The following is a 13269-nucleotide window of genomic DNA, read 5'->3' as shown; positions in this document are numbered from 1 at the left end:
AGATGTCTGGGAAGTTCAGGTCCCCCATGACTACCACATCCTTAGACTTCACTACCTCTGTGAAGCTGACCTAAGAATTTCTGGTCAAACTCTTCCCCCTGGTTGGGAGGTCTGTAATAGTCTCTCTCCCCTCGACTGCCTTGTACTCTAACCCAAAGCACTTTAGAGTGCCCCTCCCCTGACTCCTTGCTAATTGACGAGGATGTGTATTCCTCCTTAATATAGAGTGCGACGCCCCCACCTCTCCTTCCTATCCTGTCCCTCCTGTACAGCCTATAGCCCTTGACATTCACCACCCAGCCATGCGTTGAGTCCTACCAAGTTTCAGTTATCCCCACTATGTCCGGGCTGGTGTCAGCTAGCAGTTTACGTGTTACCCCAATAGAACACATGCTTGTGGTGTGGACAGATGTAACAATTTAAATGTTTCCAAGTGAAATGCACTTGAAAATGATTCAAACAGTAAACATTTTGGCCAGTGGGCACAGGTGTGGCCCTGTGGGGTTCTGGCTGGACTATTTCATTGTTGCAGCCTCCTCTAGTGCCTGCCAGGGGGACCAGAGCAGACTGCAACAACCTGCTGCTCTGCTCTTAACTAGGGACAGGAAGGATAAGAGCAGGGAGAACTGAGAGCAGAGCCAATAGCATTCTCAAGTCCCATGAACATTTCCCCTCCCCCTTAGTGGGAATTGAGGGTGGAAGGCTGTTCAGTGTCAGTGGGGCCCTAGGCTTCTAATAAGTCATTAAGCCCAGGTCCAGCATCAGCCCCAGTCTTCCTTCATTGTGCTTCTGGGTTCACAAACAGTGAAACACTCCAAAATATTACTGAATTTAAAGAGGTATGAATTTGGAGTTTTTCTGCCACTTTCAGAACATTTTAAAGGTCCTGTATGTGTCCAGCTGCTCCTTTGAAATGCTTTAAAGGCATTTGCTTAAGTGTTAATTTGTCTTAATTTATATGCACACCAACTTCACGTAATGCAGGAAAATAAGTCATCTTGCTCAAAGGAACATTTATTTTTATTACTGTCATTCTAGGTCAGGATGGCTGTCCAGTTGGCTTCCTGCATGGTGTCCCACATCCTTGCCACATCTTAAAGACGCAGAAGAGAAAATACTGAAGCGTAAGGTTTTTTTCCTTGTTTGTATTTGTTTTTATTCTGTATACATTATAGTGAAGCATATGAAGAAGTACATCTACTTTTGATTTAAAGTTCTATCCAGAACAATCACTTGGGGATTTTGGTTTATTTTTTTTAACTATTTTTTTGCATCAAATGAAATAAATATGGAATTCTCAGTAAGTTCCTTCTTGGGACCTTTGATTTTGCTCTGATAGGTATTTGGTGTTCCAGCCTTAGGTTTTCATAGGTTAGAGGTGACTAATGAAATATAAAGTATCAAAATAGCGTTTCTCTTTTTTCAGGTATCACCAGCACATACAGTAAACAATATGTCTACATATCCAATGGAAATAAAATATGGACGCTCACATTCTCTCAGGACCTTTCACTTAAAACTCCACTTATTCTCCTTCATGGATTTGGAGGAGGTGTTGGACTTTGGGCTCTTAATTTTGAAGACCTTTGTGAAAATAGAACCGTTTATGCAATTGACCTCTTGGGATTTGGGCGTAGTAGTAGACCACACTTTGACACTGATGCGGAAGAAGCAGAAAATCAATTTGTAGAATCTATAGAAGAATGGAGACAGGCAGTAGGGTTAGACAAAATGATTTTCCTTGGACACAACCTAGGAGGATTCCTGGCTGCTGCTTACTCACTGAAGTACCCGTCAAGGTATGTAAAAACAAAGATAAAGGCTGTAGTTTACTAATTGTTGATCTGTACTTTTATTTAGTTAATCTCTCTATGAATTAATTTAGATATATGACTAAGTTGAAGCAATTAGTACTTCTTTAAATCAAGTCTTAAACCATCACCTAGTTTTAGCTCTAAAACACAAATTGTGTTAAGCTCCAAGTTTACATGTTAAGAGCTTTTGTTAAATATTCCCTTACAATGGTGTGAACCTAAATAGAAAATTGCATGAGAACCAAATAGTCAAGCCACTGTTCTGGTTTTTAAAATGTATATAATCAGAATTAATTACATATTGTAGAGTGATTATTCTGTGGTAATGTACTTTACATTTCAAAACATCAATACATATTTACAGATTGTTTTCATACCTCCAAAGCCACAGCTGCATTTACATACTATAAACTGTACTGGTATGCTTCCCTCAATAAGCAGAATGAACAAACTAATGTCCCTTTAGGAGATTTTTCTGATATTTAGGCTCCATTACTCTCGTCTTCTATTTCCCCTGTTCTTCTGTAAATAGGTGTATTGCATGTCTCAACTGTTTCAATTAGAATGTAATATTATACCCAAATTATTATGTTTGGGTAAATGTATCTTTTTAAAAGTAATTTACACTTCTGTTTTTAGTATCCTCCCCTTGTGACTTGTGACAGGTAACAGACAAACAGAAAAGATGGCTGTTTTCCCTGTAATTTTAAGGATTCTTCTCTGCCAAGTGATGGAAGAAAAATATTTTGCTCAGTTTTGTATGAAAAGCTAATTCATGATATCTGAGCAAAAATACAATACATTGTTTTACTCCTTCCAATGGAGGAATTTATTATAAGGAGCATAAATATACAGGATGGATGTAGGGAAATCCCACAGGGATACAGGAGTCCATTGCTGCAGAACCCATATCATTTTTAAAAATTCCTGCTGTAAGTTATCCTAGACCTGTAGGCTGTTTGTGGTTTTTTCCCCTGAAGTATTTCTGAATGAGTAAGGGTTGTTCTTTTGTGTGCAGATCTTTTGTTGTGTCTTTGATCTCCCTTTTGGGGTTGTCAAGTGACTTCCTTGAAGGTAAATAAGATGCGTGATCATCAAACTGCATGCACTCCAGATGTGCTGTCATTTCTGATAGGTGGCTATGAATCTGCATTGAACAAAACAATGTTACCTTCTCCTACAATGGTCTTGAAACAAGGCGTATTCTAAATTGGGTGGCCAACCTATGGCACCAGTGCCACAAGTGGCACAAGCAGCGTGCATGTGTGGCACATGGCAGATCTAGTAGGGGGCATGCAGCACAGAGGCTGATACAGCAGGAAGCAGAGCAGCAAATTAGGCAGGGAGCACAGTTCTGGGAACAGAAAGCAAAGCTGCCCGTTGGGCTGGAGAAGGGGATCAGAGTGGCACTTGGGAAGGATGTGACATTGTTATCAAAAAGATTGGCCTCACTGTTCTAAAACATTTATCACGGGTTGTGCTAATATAAAATCTCTGGTTCTAAGTAGCTGTTTTGCTCTAAGCATTATTCTATGGTGACTTTGTTTAAACTTTTTAAAAAGTACATTTCTATATGTGATGTCCTACTACTGTATTTAGCGGTAGTTAGCTATGTTAATCTGAAGTTAGGCAGAAGGCAGAGCAGAGTGGCACCTTATACCAACTAATTCATTCAGAGGCACTTGTTCAGAACACTGTGTACTGGAGTAATTGTTCATTGCAGTAATACTTAGGCCAAAGTCAGGGATCAAGTCATGGTTCTGGTAATAAAACAATGGGCCGTGCCCCACAATTAACTGATAGGTCCTTGTGACTAAATAAATATCAAAGAAAAGCATTATATTTGCCATTATAATATTGAACTTTCATTAGTTCAAGGTCCATTTCTGACCTCAATCCACCTAGTTAACTTGTATCCATAGGCTGGAAGACAGCCAGGGCTACTACGATGGTTGGATAATAGTTTTAGCAACTGTTTGACTTAAGTCTTAAATGTACCACTTTAGATTTCTTTGTTGGAAAACCAATTGTCTTTGGCAGTGCTGTAGCTTGATCTGTTGCCACTAATCAGACATAAAATGCTTCACAGTTAGGGCTTGTTTGGGGGGGGGTTGGGTTTTTTTGACTGATTAGATACTTTTTTTGCTGTAGCCTTCACATAGCACCACTTAGAGGATGCATGTCCTACCAACCAAAATCTTGCTTTGTCAAGGATGAGTGTTGGTTTAACTGGGATATGCTTCTCAAGTGGGCTTGTGCTTGATCTGTAAGGAAAGCCAAAGGAGTTGTTTATAAAGTTATTTCCCTGTTAAACATACTTCTCTCTTCTTCCCCACTTCAACCCAAGGAAACATCAATCTCTGAAATTACATTTTCAGATTTTTCAGTTTTCTAATACAGTTTTTGTCCTTCATTTTAATTTAGATGGATTAAAATTAATGAATAAAATTCTGGTTTCTAAATCTCATGGCAGGTGTTCCTCCAAAGAGAAAAACTGACATAATTACCTTAGGTAGTAGAGAAGCACTGATATACTTTCCTTGCTATTTCACTCTATTCCATGTAATATATATTATTTTTCTTTTTTTCTGCATTATACGAATTCAGATAGTTTGTAATACATGGTCTCTGCCTCTCCAAAAATGCTTTGGCTTCTTCTTTTCATATGTAATAGCATGTAACCAGCAGTTAGAAGCCAGCATTCAGGAAACTGAGATACAGGGTTCTGGTTTAGAAGGGATACTGGTTTACGAGCTGAAGTATAAAGATGCATCTTTAACTCACCAGGCTGGGAAGAATCCATAGGAGCATGTTATTCCATAATTATTCTCTGAAGCATCTTCTAAAAATTACTGTTGGAAATAGGAGACTGTAACAGGATGGAACACAGGTCTCCCTTGCAGTTCTTTTGTTTCTTTGATTTAGATTGAAGATGAAATTCTGTATTTTCAGGCCCCTGTATTTAAACTGGGATTTGTTTGTTTAGTTTGTGCTCTCTGATCCCAAACCTTATATCTTTCTTCAGATAAAATCCAGGACCCAATGTCAAATCAGAACAACCAGGAGGAAGATTTTAAGAGCATATAGGATCAGGTGGATAAAAAGAGAACTATGTTGCTATGAATGTATATCTGTTTTTGACTGCATTGTAAATTTACTACATGGTGCCAACGTAGTGCCTGGGACATAGTAATGTCTGAGCCCAATGGCCTTAATCCAAAGACCTCTTAAAGACAGAGATTCTTAACATTATACATCATGTTGAACCCCTTTTTAAAAAGGCAGTTTCTTATCAGTCATCTTCTCTTCGGTGTCTCTAGTGCTTAGTTTTAAAAAAGGAATAGCCAAGGAAGGGTAGCATTAAGAATCAAAAGAAAAATAAGTATCCTTTACTCTGGTGTTCTTTGCTGTTTTGATTATGTACAGCTTTTAGATATACTATTTTTCCTCTTGGCTGTAGGACACTGATTCCTTTATTAGTACCACATTCATGGCCCCCATTGCTTAAATTCTGTACTGCACTGTCTCACTTCTCTAGTTTTATGTCACTTGCAAGTATGATCATGTTTGAACTGACAGCTAAGAAATATCATTGTATTTCAAATCTGGGGGTGTTTTTTTTGTTTGTTATGTTTTCTTTTTTACACCTGATAGCCAGACTCAGCTTTCCGAATCTCCTCTGGAATCCTTTTTGAGCATGGTCAGTGTATCTAAACTTAGTGTCTTTGGTCTTGCTTAAAAGAGGGGGGCACATCCAAAAAAAAAGGGAAATCAACTTGCTGAAGCCATATGGGCTAGGGACAGATATTCAAAAAGCCTGAGTCCTGAATTGATTAAATCTTTGCAGGTTAGTCTAACCTGGCTAAACTAAATCACTTTGTAACTGCACAGACATCCCCTCTGGACTGAAAAAATTCAGACACATGCTTGCAGTAGGTCAGGCTAGAAGCTGGAGGGGCACTACAGCAGCCCTTTCTTCCCATCCATAGTGCTGAGCTTAGTGGGGTGTGGCCGACCCTGGCAGGATGCTCTGTTTATTCCCTCCCCCTTCCTGAGCAGCCCAGCCGGGAATGTTTATCATGACTAACATTTGGCAACATGTAGGGGGCTTGGTGATCGGGTGCTTTTGCTGTAATTGTTTACTCCTAATTATTGGTGTGCATTTCTTTTTCCAGAATGAACAGAGCATTATTTTAATTGTAGAGCATTGCTAGGCAAGTTGTGCAGGCTGAAATTGCAGAGAACCAGACATGCTTTTTGTGTGAAAGAATGCAGTTGAAAAGACCTGCATATATGCACATGAAACTTCTTTGTTGTTCTAGCATTGGTATTCTTTTGGAACCAATTAACTACAGCTCTGGTTTATGTCTACATGCAGCTAGTAAAGATTAATAGAATGCTTGTAGACAGAATACTGAAAACATCTGTTGCTGCTTTTCTTTTTTTATTTGTCTGTTTGTTTGTTTTCTGATGCCAGTTATTGAGGAATCAAAAGCTAAGCCATAGGATATAAAGATGATGATGAATAGCATATGTTGCATCATCTACAGATACTAAGACTTGATCATTCTCAATAATTAGTTATGCAAGGTTGGTTTCACATACACTAAACTTCAGAACCTCTTTTGCCGACAGGGTAAAACACCTTATCTTAGTGGAGCCATGGGGTTTTCCAGAGAGGCCGGACAATGAACAAGAGAGACCAATTCCAATCTGGATCAAAGCACTAGGAGCTATGCTGAGTCCATTCAATCCATTAGCTGGGCTCCGGTTAGCAGGACCCTTTGGTGAGTGTTGTTAATATTTTTAAAGTACTACTTTTAATACTTTAAAAATTAATATAAGGCAAATATTTTATTAAGATGTTCCCTACTTAAAAATAGTTTTGGGGCTATCACTTCTCAAGCTACCATCACTCTGTCATGGTCTTTTAACTGGGAATTAAATCTTAGTGGGATTTTAAGCTTTCATTTGCATTTAAACTACCTGTGTTACTTAACTATGTATTTTTTGGAATGCAGACATGAAAAATATGGGGGGGGGTAGTTTTGGGGGGTGGTTTAAGCATGATTAAACTAATTAGATTTTGGACATAGCAATTTATGTTACTACACCAAACACAAAATTATTCTTTGGAGTTAAATCTGTTCTAATTTAGTTAGCAGGGCTTCTTAATTATCAAAGAGATTATCAGAAATTAACTCAAACACATAACACACTAACTTTAATTCAGTTCAGTGTTTCTTATTTTTGGTAGGTTGTAAAATTTCTCATTTAAAATATCTTGCTGGGCTAAAGAAGAACTATTCTGACATGGAACTTGTGCAGTCATGTCTCACAGATGTAAAAATAAATTAATCTGTTGTGAATCTCCATGAACCAGCTGTCTTCTTATTTGTAATAACTAAATAAAATAAAACAGGGAGAAAAGTTTGTTTTATCTCTGAACATCTTGTTGTAGATAGTGGTATGTTTTTGTGTTCAGGAGACAATAATTAAGTCCATCTATGAGGTAGAAACTCCATATCTTGATTTTTTTTAGATTTATGGTCAATTCCAAAAAGCACTCTAGAATCTAAACTGTGACTTAAGCAAAAATTAACAGAAATCTACAAAGTGCAATCTACCAAAAAACCGGAAAAGCCTTACTTAAATGTTTAGGGGCTAAAGAATTCCTAGCCCCTATAGTTTTTACAAGTAAAATCCTTGAGCCGTCTAAAATTTTGTTTCTGTGTGTGGAACAGAACTGTCATTGTGAGCAAAGAATGTAAGATTCATAACTTCAGGTAGAGAGAGTGAGAGAAAGCATGATTTTGTAGCTTTGTGATGAGAGGGCTTCCTGGGAGATCCTGGATTCCGGTCCTGGTTCCCAGGGCAGTTTATGCATTTTATTGAATGACTTTTAATGAAAAGTACATAAACAGTCCCTAGAGCAGTGACTGGAACCCAGGAGTCCTAGGGGGAATGCTTTCATTACTGGATTGACAGAATCAGGCTTTCTCTTACCTACTGTCTTTTTGGCCCTGTGAATCTTGCACTCTTTTCTACAGGTGCAGAGATCAGGGCAACATCAAAAGGAACCTGGTTTATTTTTTCCGTTGATCCTCTCCAAAAGTTGAGGTGTATCTGCCCCGTCTCATTCTTTCAGGGTGGAAGGTGAATGTTAGGGTCATGTACTGGGTTTGGAGAGGTGGCTGAGGGGAGAGGTATCTAACTAAACTCTTTTACCTTGCCCTCCATACTTGCTTTCTGCTATAATTGTTCTGGCAACACTCAGACACTCCCTAGATAATGTGTAGTGATGTTGCTGTTGGTCTTAGACCAATGACTATTTATTCCCATGTTTGGTTCATGCTTTTGTTTAGTTCTAATTTTAGCATAATGCCAGAATTGTCCTAAAGAATGAAAGTGGTAGGAAGGGAAATTTGAGTTACTTTGAAAAAAAATTGTTCATGCCTTTTTTTTTAAACAGGTTTAAGCCTTGTACAGCGTTTAAGACCAGACTTCAAGCGAAAGTATTCTTCTATGTTTGATGATAACACTGTGGCTGAATATATCTATCACTGCAATGTACAGTCACCCAGGTGAGAATTATTAGCTGGCCAAAATTTGTCTGAAAAGAATTCTTCCACTTTTACCACTCCTTGTGCCTCTAGGAATATATGCATATTGACATGTTGTAGTAAGGCTGTATGTTAGGCTGATATTTGGGGTGTTCATTAAAAAAAGAAAAATGGTATTAACTTCCCTGATTTTTGCAAAGAGATAAATCAAGAATAACCCTCATTTAAGGTTCACTGAACTTGACCGTGTCTCTTTCAGCTGAATATCCATATTTAATTACAAGTTACTCTGTAGTTAAAGATTGCAGAATCTCCATCCTTGGAGGCTTTTAAGACCCAGCTGGACAAAGCCTTGACTGGGATGATATAGTTGGGGATGGTCCTACTTTGAACAGAGGGTTGGACTACATTGGTGTTTCCCAACCTTTTCCAGCCTAAGGCAACTTACATTAATAAAAATTTCCATAGCATGCCTGTTAAGGCATTCCCCATCCCCATATTTAAGAGCTCATTGTAGCTCGTTGCCACGGCAAAATTACATGTCACAGCTGTTCAGAGGTTCATGAACTGCACATTCCCCCAGACCCAACACATGTGCAGTAGATGAATTTCCTTTTAGTCCGCTGGTTCTCTCTCCCCTGCCCACAGCCAACCCATGTGCAAGTCTCCTGTGAATATCTCATCAAGAGCTTATTCATTAGTGCTAGGCAGCTGGAGAACTTTTTTTCATTGTTCCAAAATTCTCATGGCACACCAGGTAGCTCTTTGTGGCTCAACAGTTGAAAAGCACTGGACTAGAGGACCTCCTGAGGTCCCTTCCAATCCTAATTTTCTATGATTCTGTGATTTCCAGTGTATAAATTACACCTGTGTGTAATGCATACTCCCACAAATGGAATAAAATTTAAGGAAAAACAGTACCCACTTTTGTGATTTGAAATTTGGTCAACATTTTATTACAACATTTTTAGTTATTTTCTGACAGCTTTCTCATATGAGATGCTCCTTAGTTTGACATCCTGGTAAACCGGAAAAACTTGGTATTTTTCTTATTAAATGTGGGAACTAAGTTTAAGTCCAAAAGACATTGTTATAGCCACCTTGTAAATGCATTCTAATGACACTTACAGAATCTTCTATTTCATATTTTAATAATCAAATCAGCACTGTAGAAATCTTCTCTTTTTTAATCTAAAAAAATGAAAGCAAGTTACAAAAACAAATTTATTGCATTCAAACTGGCTCAAAATCCTGCTCTTCTGTATCTATGCATTGCAAAATATTATGTAGCATAGAAATTCCAGTTTCATTTTAATACAAGGCATGGTTGATAGTGGAGGGGAAAATACGAGGTTTCAGTGGAGGAGAATATTTTTGCCTTGTGTTTAATTTTTTCCATTAACCTGAAGCGGTGAAACTGCTTTCAAGAACATGACTATTCCTTATGGATGGGCAAAAAGGCCAATGCTACAGCGGATTTCTCTCATGGATCAAGATATTCCTATCACTGTGATTTATGGAGCACGATCTTGTATAGATGGCAATTCTGGTAGCACCATCCAGTCTCTACGACCAAAGTCATATGTGAAGACAATAGTAAGTGATTTATTATTTTGCCATTTGGTTTATCTTTGTGTATTTGTTTAGATTTTATCCAATTTGCCCCTTTGTTGATGTCACCTCTGAGTTGATGGTAATGTGGTTTAAAAAACTGGATAAGGGAGTCTGATCTTATTTCTGGTACTGAAAAAAATAAGTGTTAGCTCAGTCTTTTTTAAACCTGGGAGGGTCTGAGATATGGGAAGGTAAGAGTATGTCTGTCCTGAGTCACATGAGTAAGTCCTTTCTGTCTACATAACCATAACTTCAGCTTGCCTACAGAAAGCACAGAAGGCGAGACAAATAGTAGACAAACTGATTCCTAGACATAGGAACAGGAAATGCAGATTGGGCCTTTCTAGAAATCATACCGCAAAATTGTATCTTTGACTCTACTAATTTGACTCTACTAATGGCCTGTACAGACAGGGTGTGGGGAGCAGAAGTGCTGATGGCAAGTTTCCTGTGCTATACCATGCATGGCCCAGATCAGTTGCAAATCCAGTGTGGGATGGGGCTGGAAAGAAGCTTAGTCTTGAGTCATGATATTCAGGAGCACTTTTGGAGGTGAGCTGGATTGATGCTTAAGGGGACAAACTTAGAGGTTTGTAATGTAGATGCTGTGGAGGTGAGAGTGGGCCTGAGAGCAGCTCTAGTAGCAGTGGACAGACATTGCTTTTGACTTTGGGCGAGTCGCTTAGGGTAGTTTGTTATAGTCCTAGGAAGTGATCTAAATCTCTGCTTAAGTCTCAGTCTGTAATGCCTTATGAATAAGGCTGTCTTCCATTTTGCAAAAAATGTTAACTGTGCAGGATTCTAGTGCAGCGTGTTTGTATTTTTAAAACACAAACAACAGAAATCATAGCCTAAATGTCTAAGTTTACATATTACTTAGGGAGTCTTCCACATGACAAACTGTTCCAATCATTTTTGTCTCATTTATTTTTATTGAGAAAATGGTAAATGCATTTACTTCTGAAATTTTTTTAGAAGTGCTCTCATTTGCATCATTGTAGAAATATGCAATTTTGCCTTTCATAGATTCATAGATTGAAAGGCTGGAAGGGACCTCAGAAGATCATCAGGTCCAGCTCCCTGCACCAGGCAGGAAAAGACAGGTGGGGTCAGGTGACCCCAGCAAGGTGACTATCCAGTCTCCTCTTGAAGATTTCCAGGGTAGGTGATTGCACCACCTCTGGAGGGAGCCTTTTCCACAGTCTGGACATCCTAACTGTGAAGATGGTTTTCCTAATGTTGTACCTGAAACCGTCTTCCAAGAGTTTGTGGCCATTACTCCTGGATCTCCCCAAGGGTGCCTTGGTGAACAGTTGTTCACTGAGCCCCTGATGTACTTCCCTGACGTAGCGGTAAACTGCTACCAAGTCCCCTCTCAGCCTTCTCTTTTTCAGGCTGTAGAGTCACAGGTCCCTCAGCCTTTCCTTGTATGGCTTGCCATGCAAGCCTGTAATTGTATGCGTGGCCCTTCTCTGGACTCTCTCAAGTTGTACCATGCCCTTGTTAAAGTGTGGCACCCAGAACTGGACCCAGTACTCCAGTTGGGGTCTCACTAGTGCCGAGTAGAGTGAAAGAATCACCTCTCTGGTCTTGCTGGAGGTGCATTGATTGATGCACACCAGAGTATTATTTGCTAGGCCTGTTCAAGTCAGCAGCGATCCCATCAGGCTTCGGATCCGGCCGCTTCTGATGGCCACAATCCGATCTGGAGCTCCAGACTGGGTTTCTGCCTCGATCTGGGTGAAGCAGCTTCAAAGCTTCGGAGCCACCTTGGAGATCCGGCCATAGGGTATAGTGGGGAATCAATGAAATAGCTATAAATTTGTTGTTTTTTGTCCAATTAGGATGAAACTTGCAGGGATGGTAGCCTCTGCTGAGAGCATGAAACCTGCCAAGTTTCAAGAGATCAGTGCAGGGGTTTGGGGGGAACTGTACCCCAAATTCTTGAAATCCCAACTCCTGTCACTGCTGTGTGTTACACCACGGGGGCGGGGGGCCAGTCAAAACGGCAGGAATGGTAGCTCTTACTGAGGCCACAAAGCTTGCCAAGTTTCAAGAAGATCGGTGCAGGGGTTTGGGGGAAACTGCCCCTCAAGCTGTGGACAAGCAAAACTCGTGCCATGGGTGACACTGAGTGTGTTAAGGCGCAGTGGGGTGACAGCTGCAGGGGTAGTGGGCCCTGCTGAGGCCACGATGCCTGCCAGCTGCCGAACACATCGGTGCAGGAGGGCTCTGGGGCCCTGCACCCCTAGCTGCTGACTGGACAAAACTTGTGCCAAGACTGTGTTGGTCTTGGGCCAGTTGATTGTCTGTGTGGAGGCTTTCTTCTCCTTAGCCTGGTTTTGTAGGTGCTAATTGATGCTTATTAAGTTGTTATGTAGTAGCTAGGTCCTGTGTATTGAGCTGGTCCCTAGACCCTGAGTGAATCATGATTGATTGATTGGTAAATGGTGTGAGGGAGCAGGGCCTAGGGGCGGCCGTGAATTCCCTAGCGCCCCCTACCGTCACGTTTGGGTGGACTCAGCACCCTCAGAATCTCGCCCGCCACAACTTTGATGACCAATAAGTTGTATGGGAGGCTGCTTCTGTTCCCCAGTTGACGGTACTGATGTTCCTGCCCCTACTCCTAAATGGGGTATCTATATGCGCCCCACCTTAAGGGCTATGCGTGCCTCCAAACCTCCCCTTCAGCACGCCCCAAGCCTCGCAGCTGTTCTGGGGGACGTTTGTATAGTCCCTCGCCCCTCGGGTGCCCTTGTTCTCTCTCTCGGGCCCCTGGGCTCCTCGCTCACCTGGCACCCCTTTGGGCCGGGCTCCTATCTCCAGCCCGCTCCCTGCGCCCTGGGCCTGTCTCATCGGTGTTCAGCTAATCGCTGGCGCCCCCTGGGTCCGGCTTGCTACCACCGCCTAATACCGGCGCCCTTGGGCCGGGTTCTCGCTGGCATCTGGCTAATCGCTGGCGCCCCCTGGGTCCGGCTTACCACCGCCGCCCCCAATACTGGCGCCTTTGGGCTGGGTTCTTGCCGGCATCTGGCTAATCGCTGGCGCCCCCTGGGTCTGGCTCGTTATCGCCGCCCTAATCCCGGCGCCCTTGGGTCTGGCTCGCTACCGCCACCCTAATCCCGGCGCCCTTGGGCCGGGTTCTGACCGGCGTCCGGATAATTGCGGGCGCTCCCTGGGTCCGGCTCGCTACCGCCGCCCCAATACCGGCGCCCTTGGGCCGGGTTCTCGCCAGCGTCCGGCTAATCGCTGGCGCCCCCTGGGTCCGGCTCGCTATC

General features: G+C 41.5%; 1 protein-coding gene across 1 annotated transcript in view; it reads left to right on the top strand.

Moving 5' to 3' along the window:
- Positions 1-13269, top strand: part of ABHD5 (abhydrolase domain containing 5) — a 40465-nt gene that overhangs the window by 20660 nt on the left and 6536 nt on the right. Inside the window, exons 2-6 of the mRNA XM_019536479.1 lie at positions 1039-1124; positions 1427-1799; positions 6450-6601; positions 8287-8398; positions 9787-9973. Of these exons, the coding sequence (XP_019392024.1) occupies positions 1039-1124; positions 1427-1799; positions 6450-6601; positions 8287-8398; positions 9787-9973 (910 nt within the window). The remainder of the gene's footprint in view (positions 1-1038; positions 1125-1426; positions 1800-6449; positions 6602-8286; positions 8399-9786; positions 9974-13269) is intronic.

Source organism: Crocodylus porosus, unplaced genomic scaffold (genome assembly GCF_001723895.1).
Source record: "Crocodylus porosus isolate Cpor-Errol unplaced genomic scaffold, CroPor_comp1, whole genome shotgun sequence".
NCBI classification, from domain to species: domain Eukaryota; kingdom Metazoa; phylum Chordata; order Crocodylia; family Crocodylidae; genus Crocodylus; species Crocodylus porosus.
Note: the sequence above shows the minus strand (reverse complement) of the source record. Positions and strands in the feature narration are given on the sequence as shown.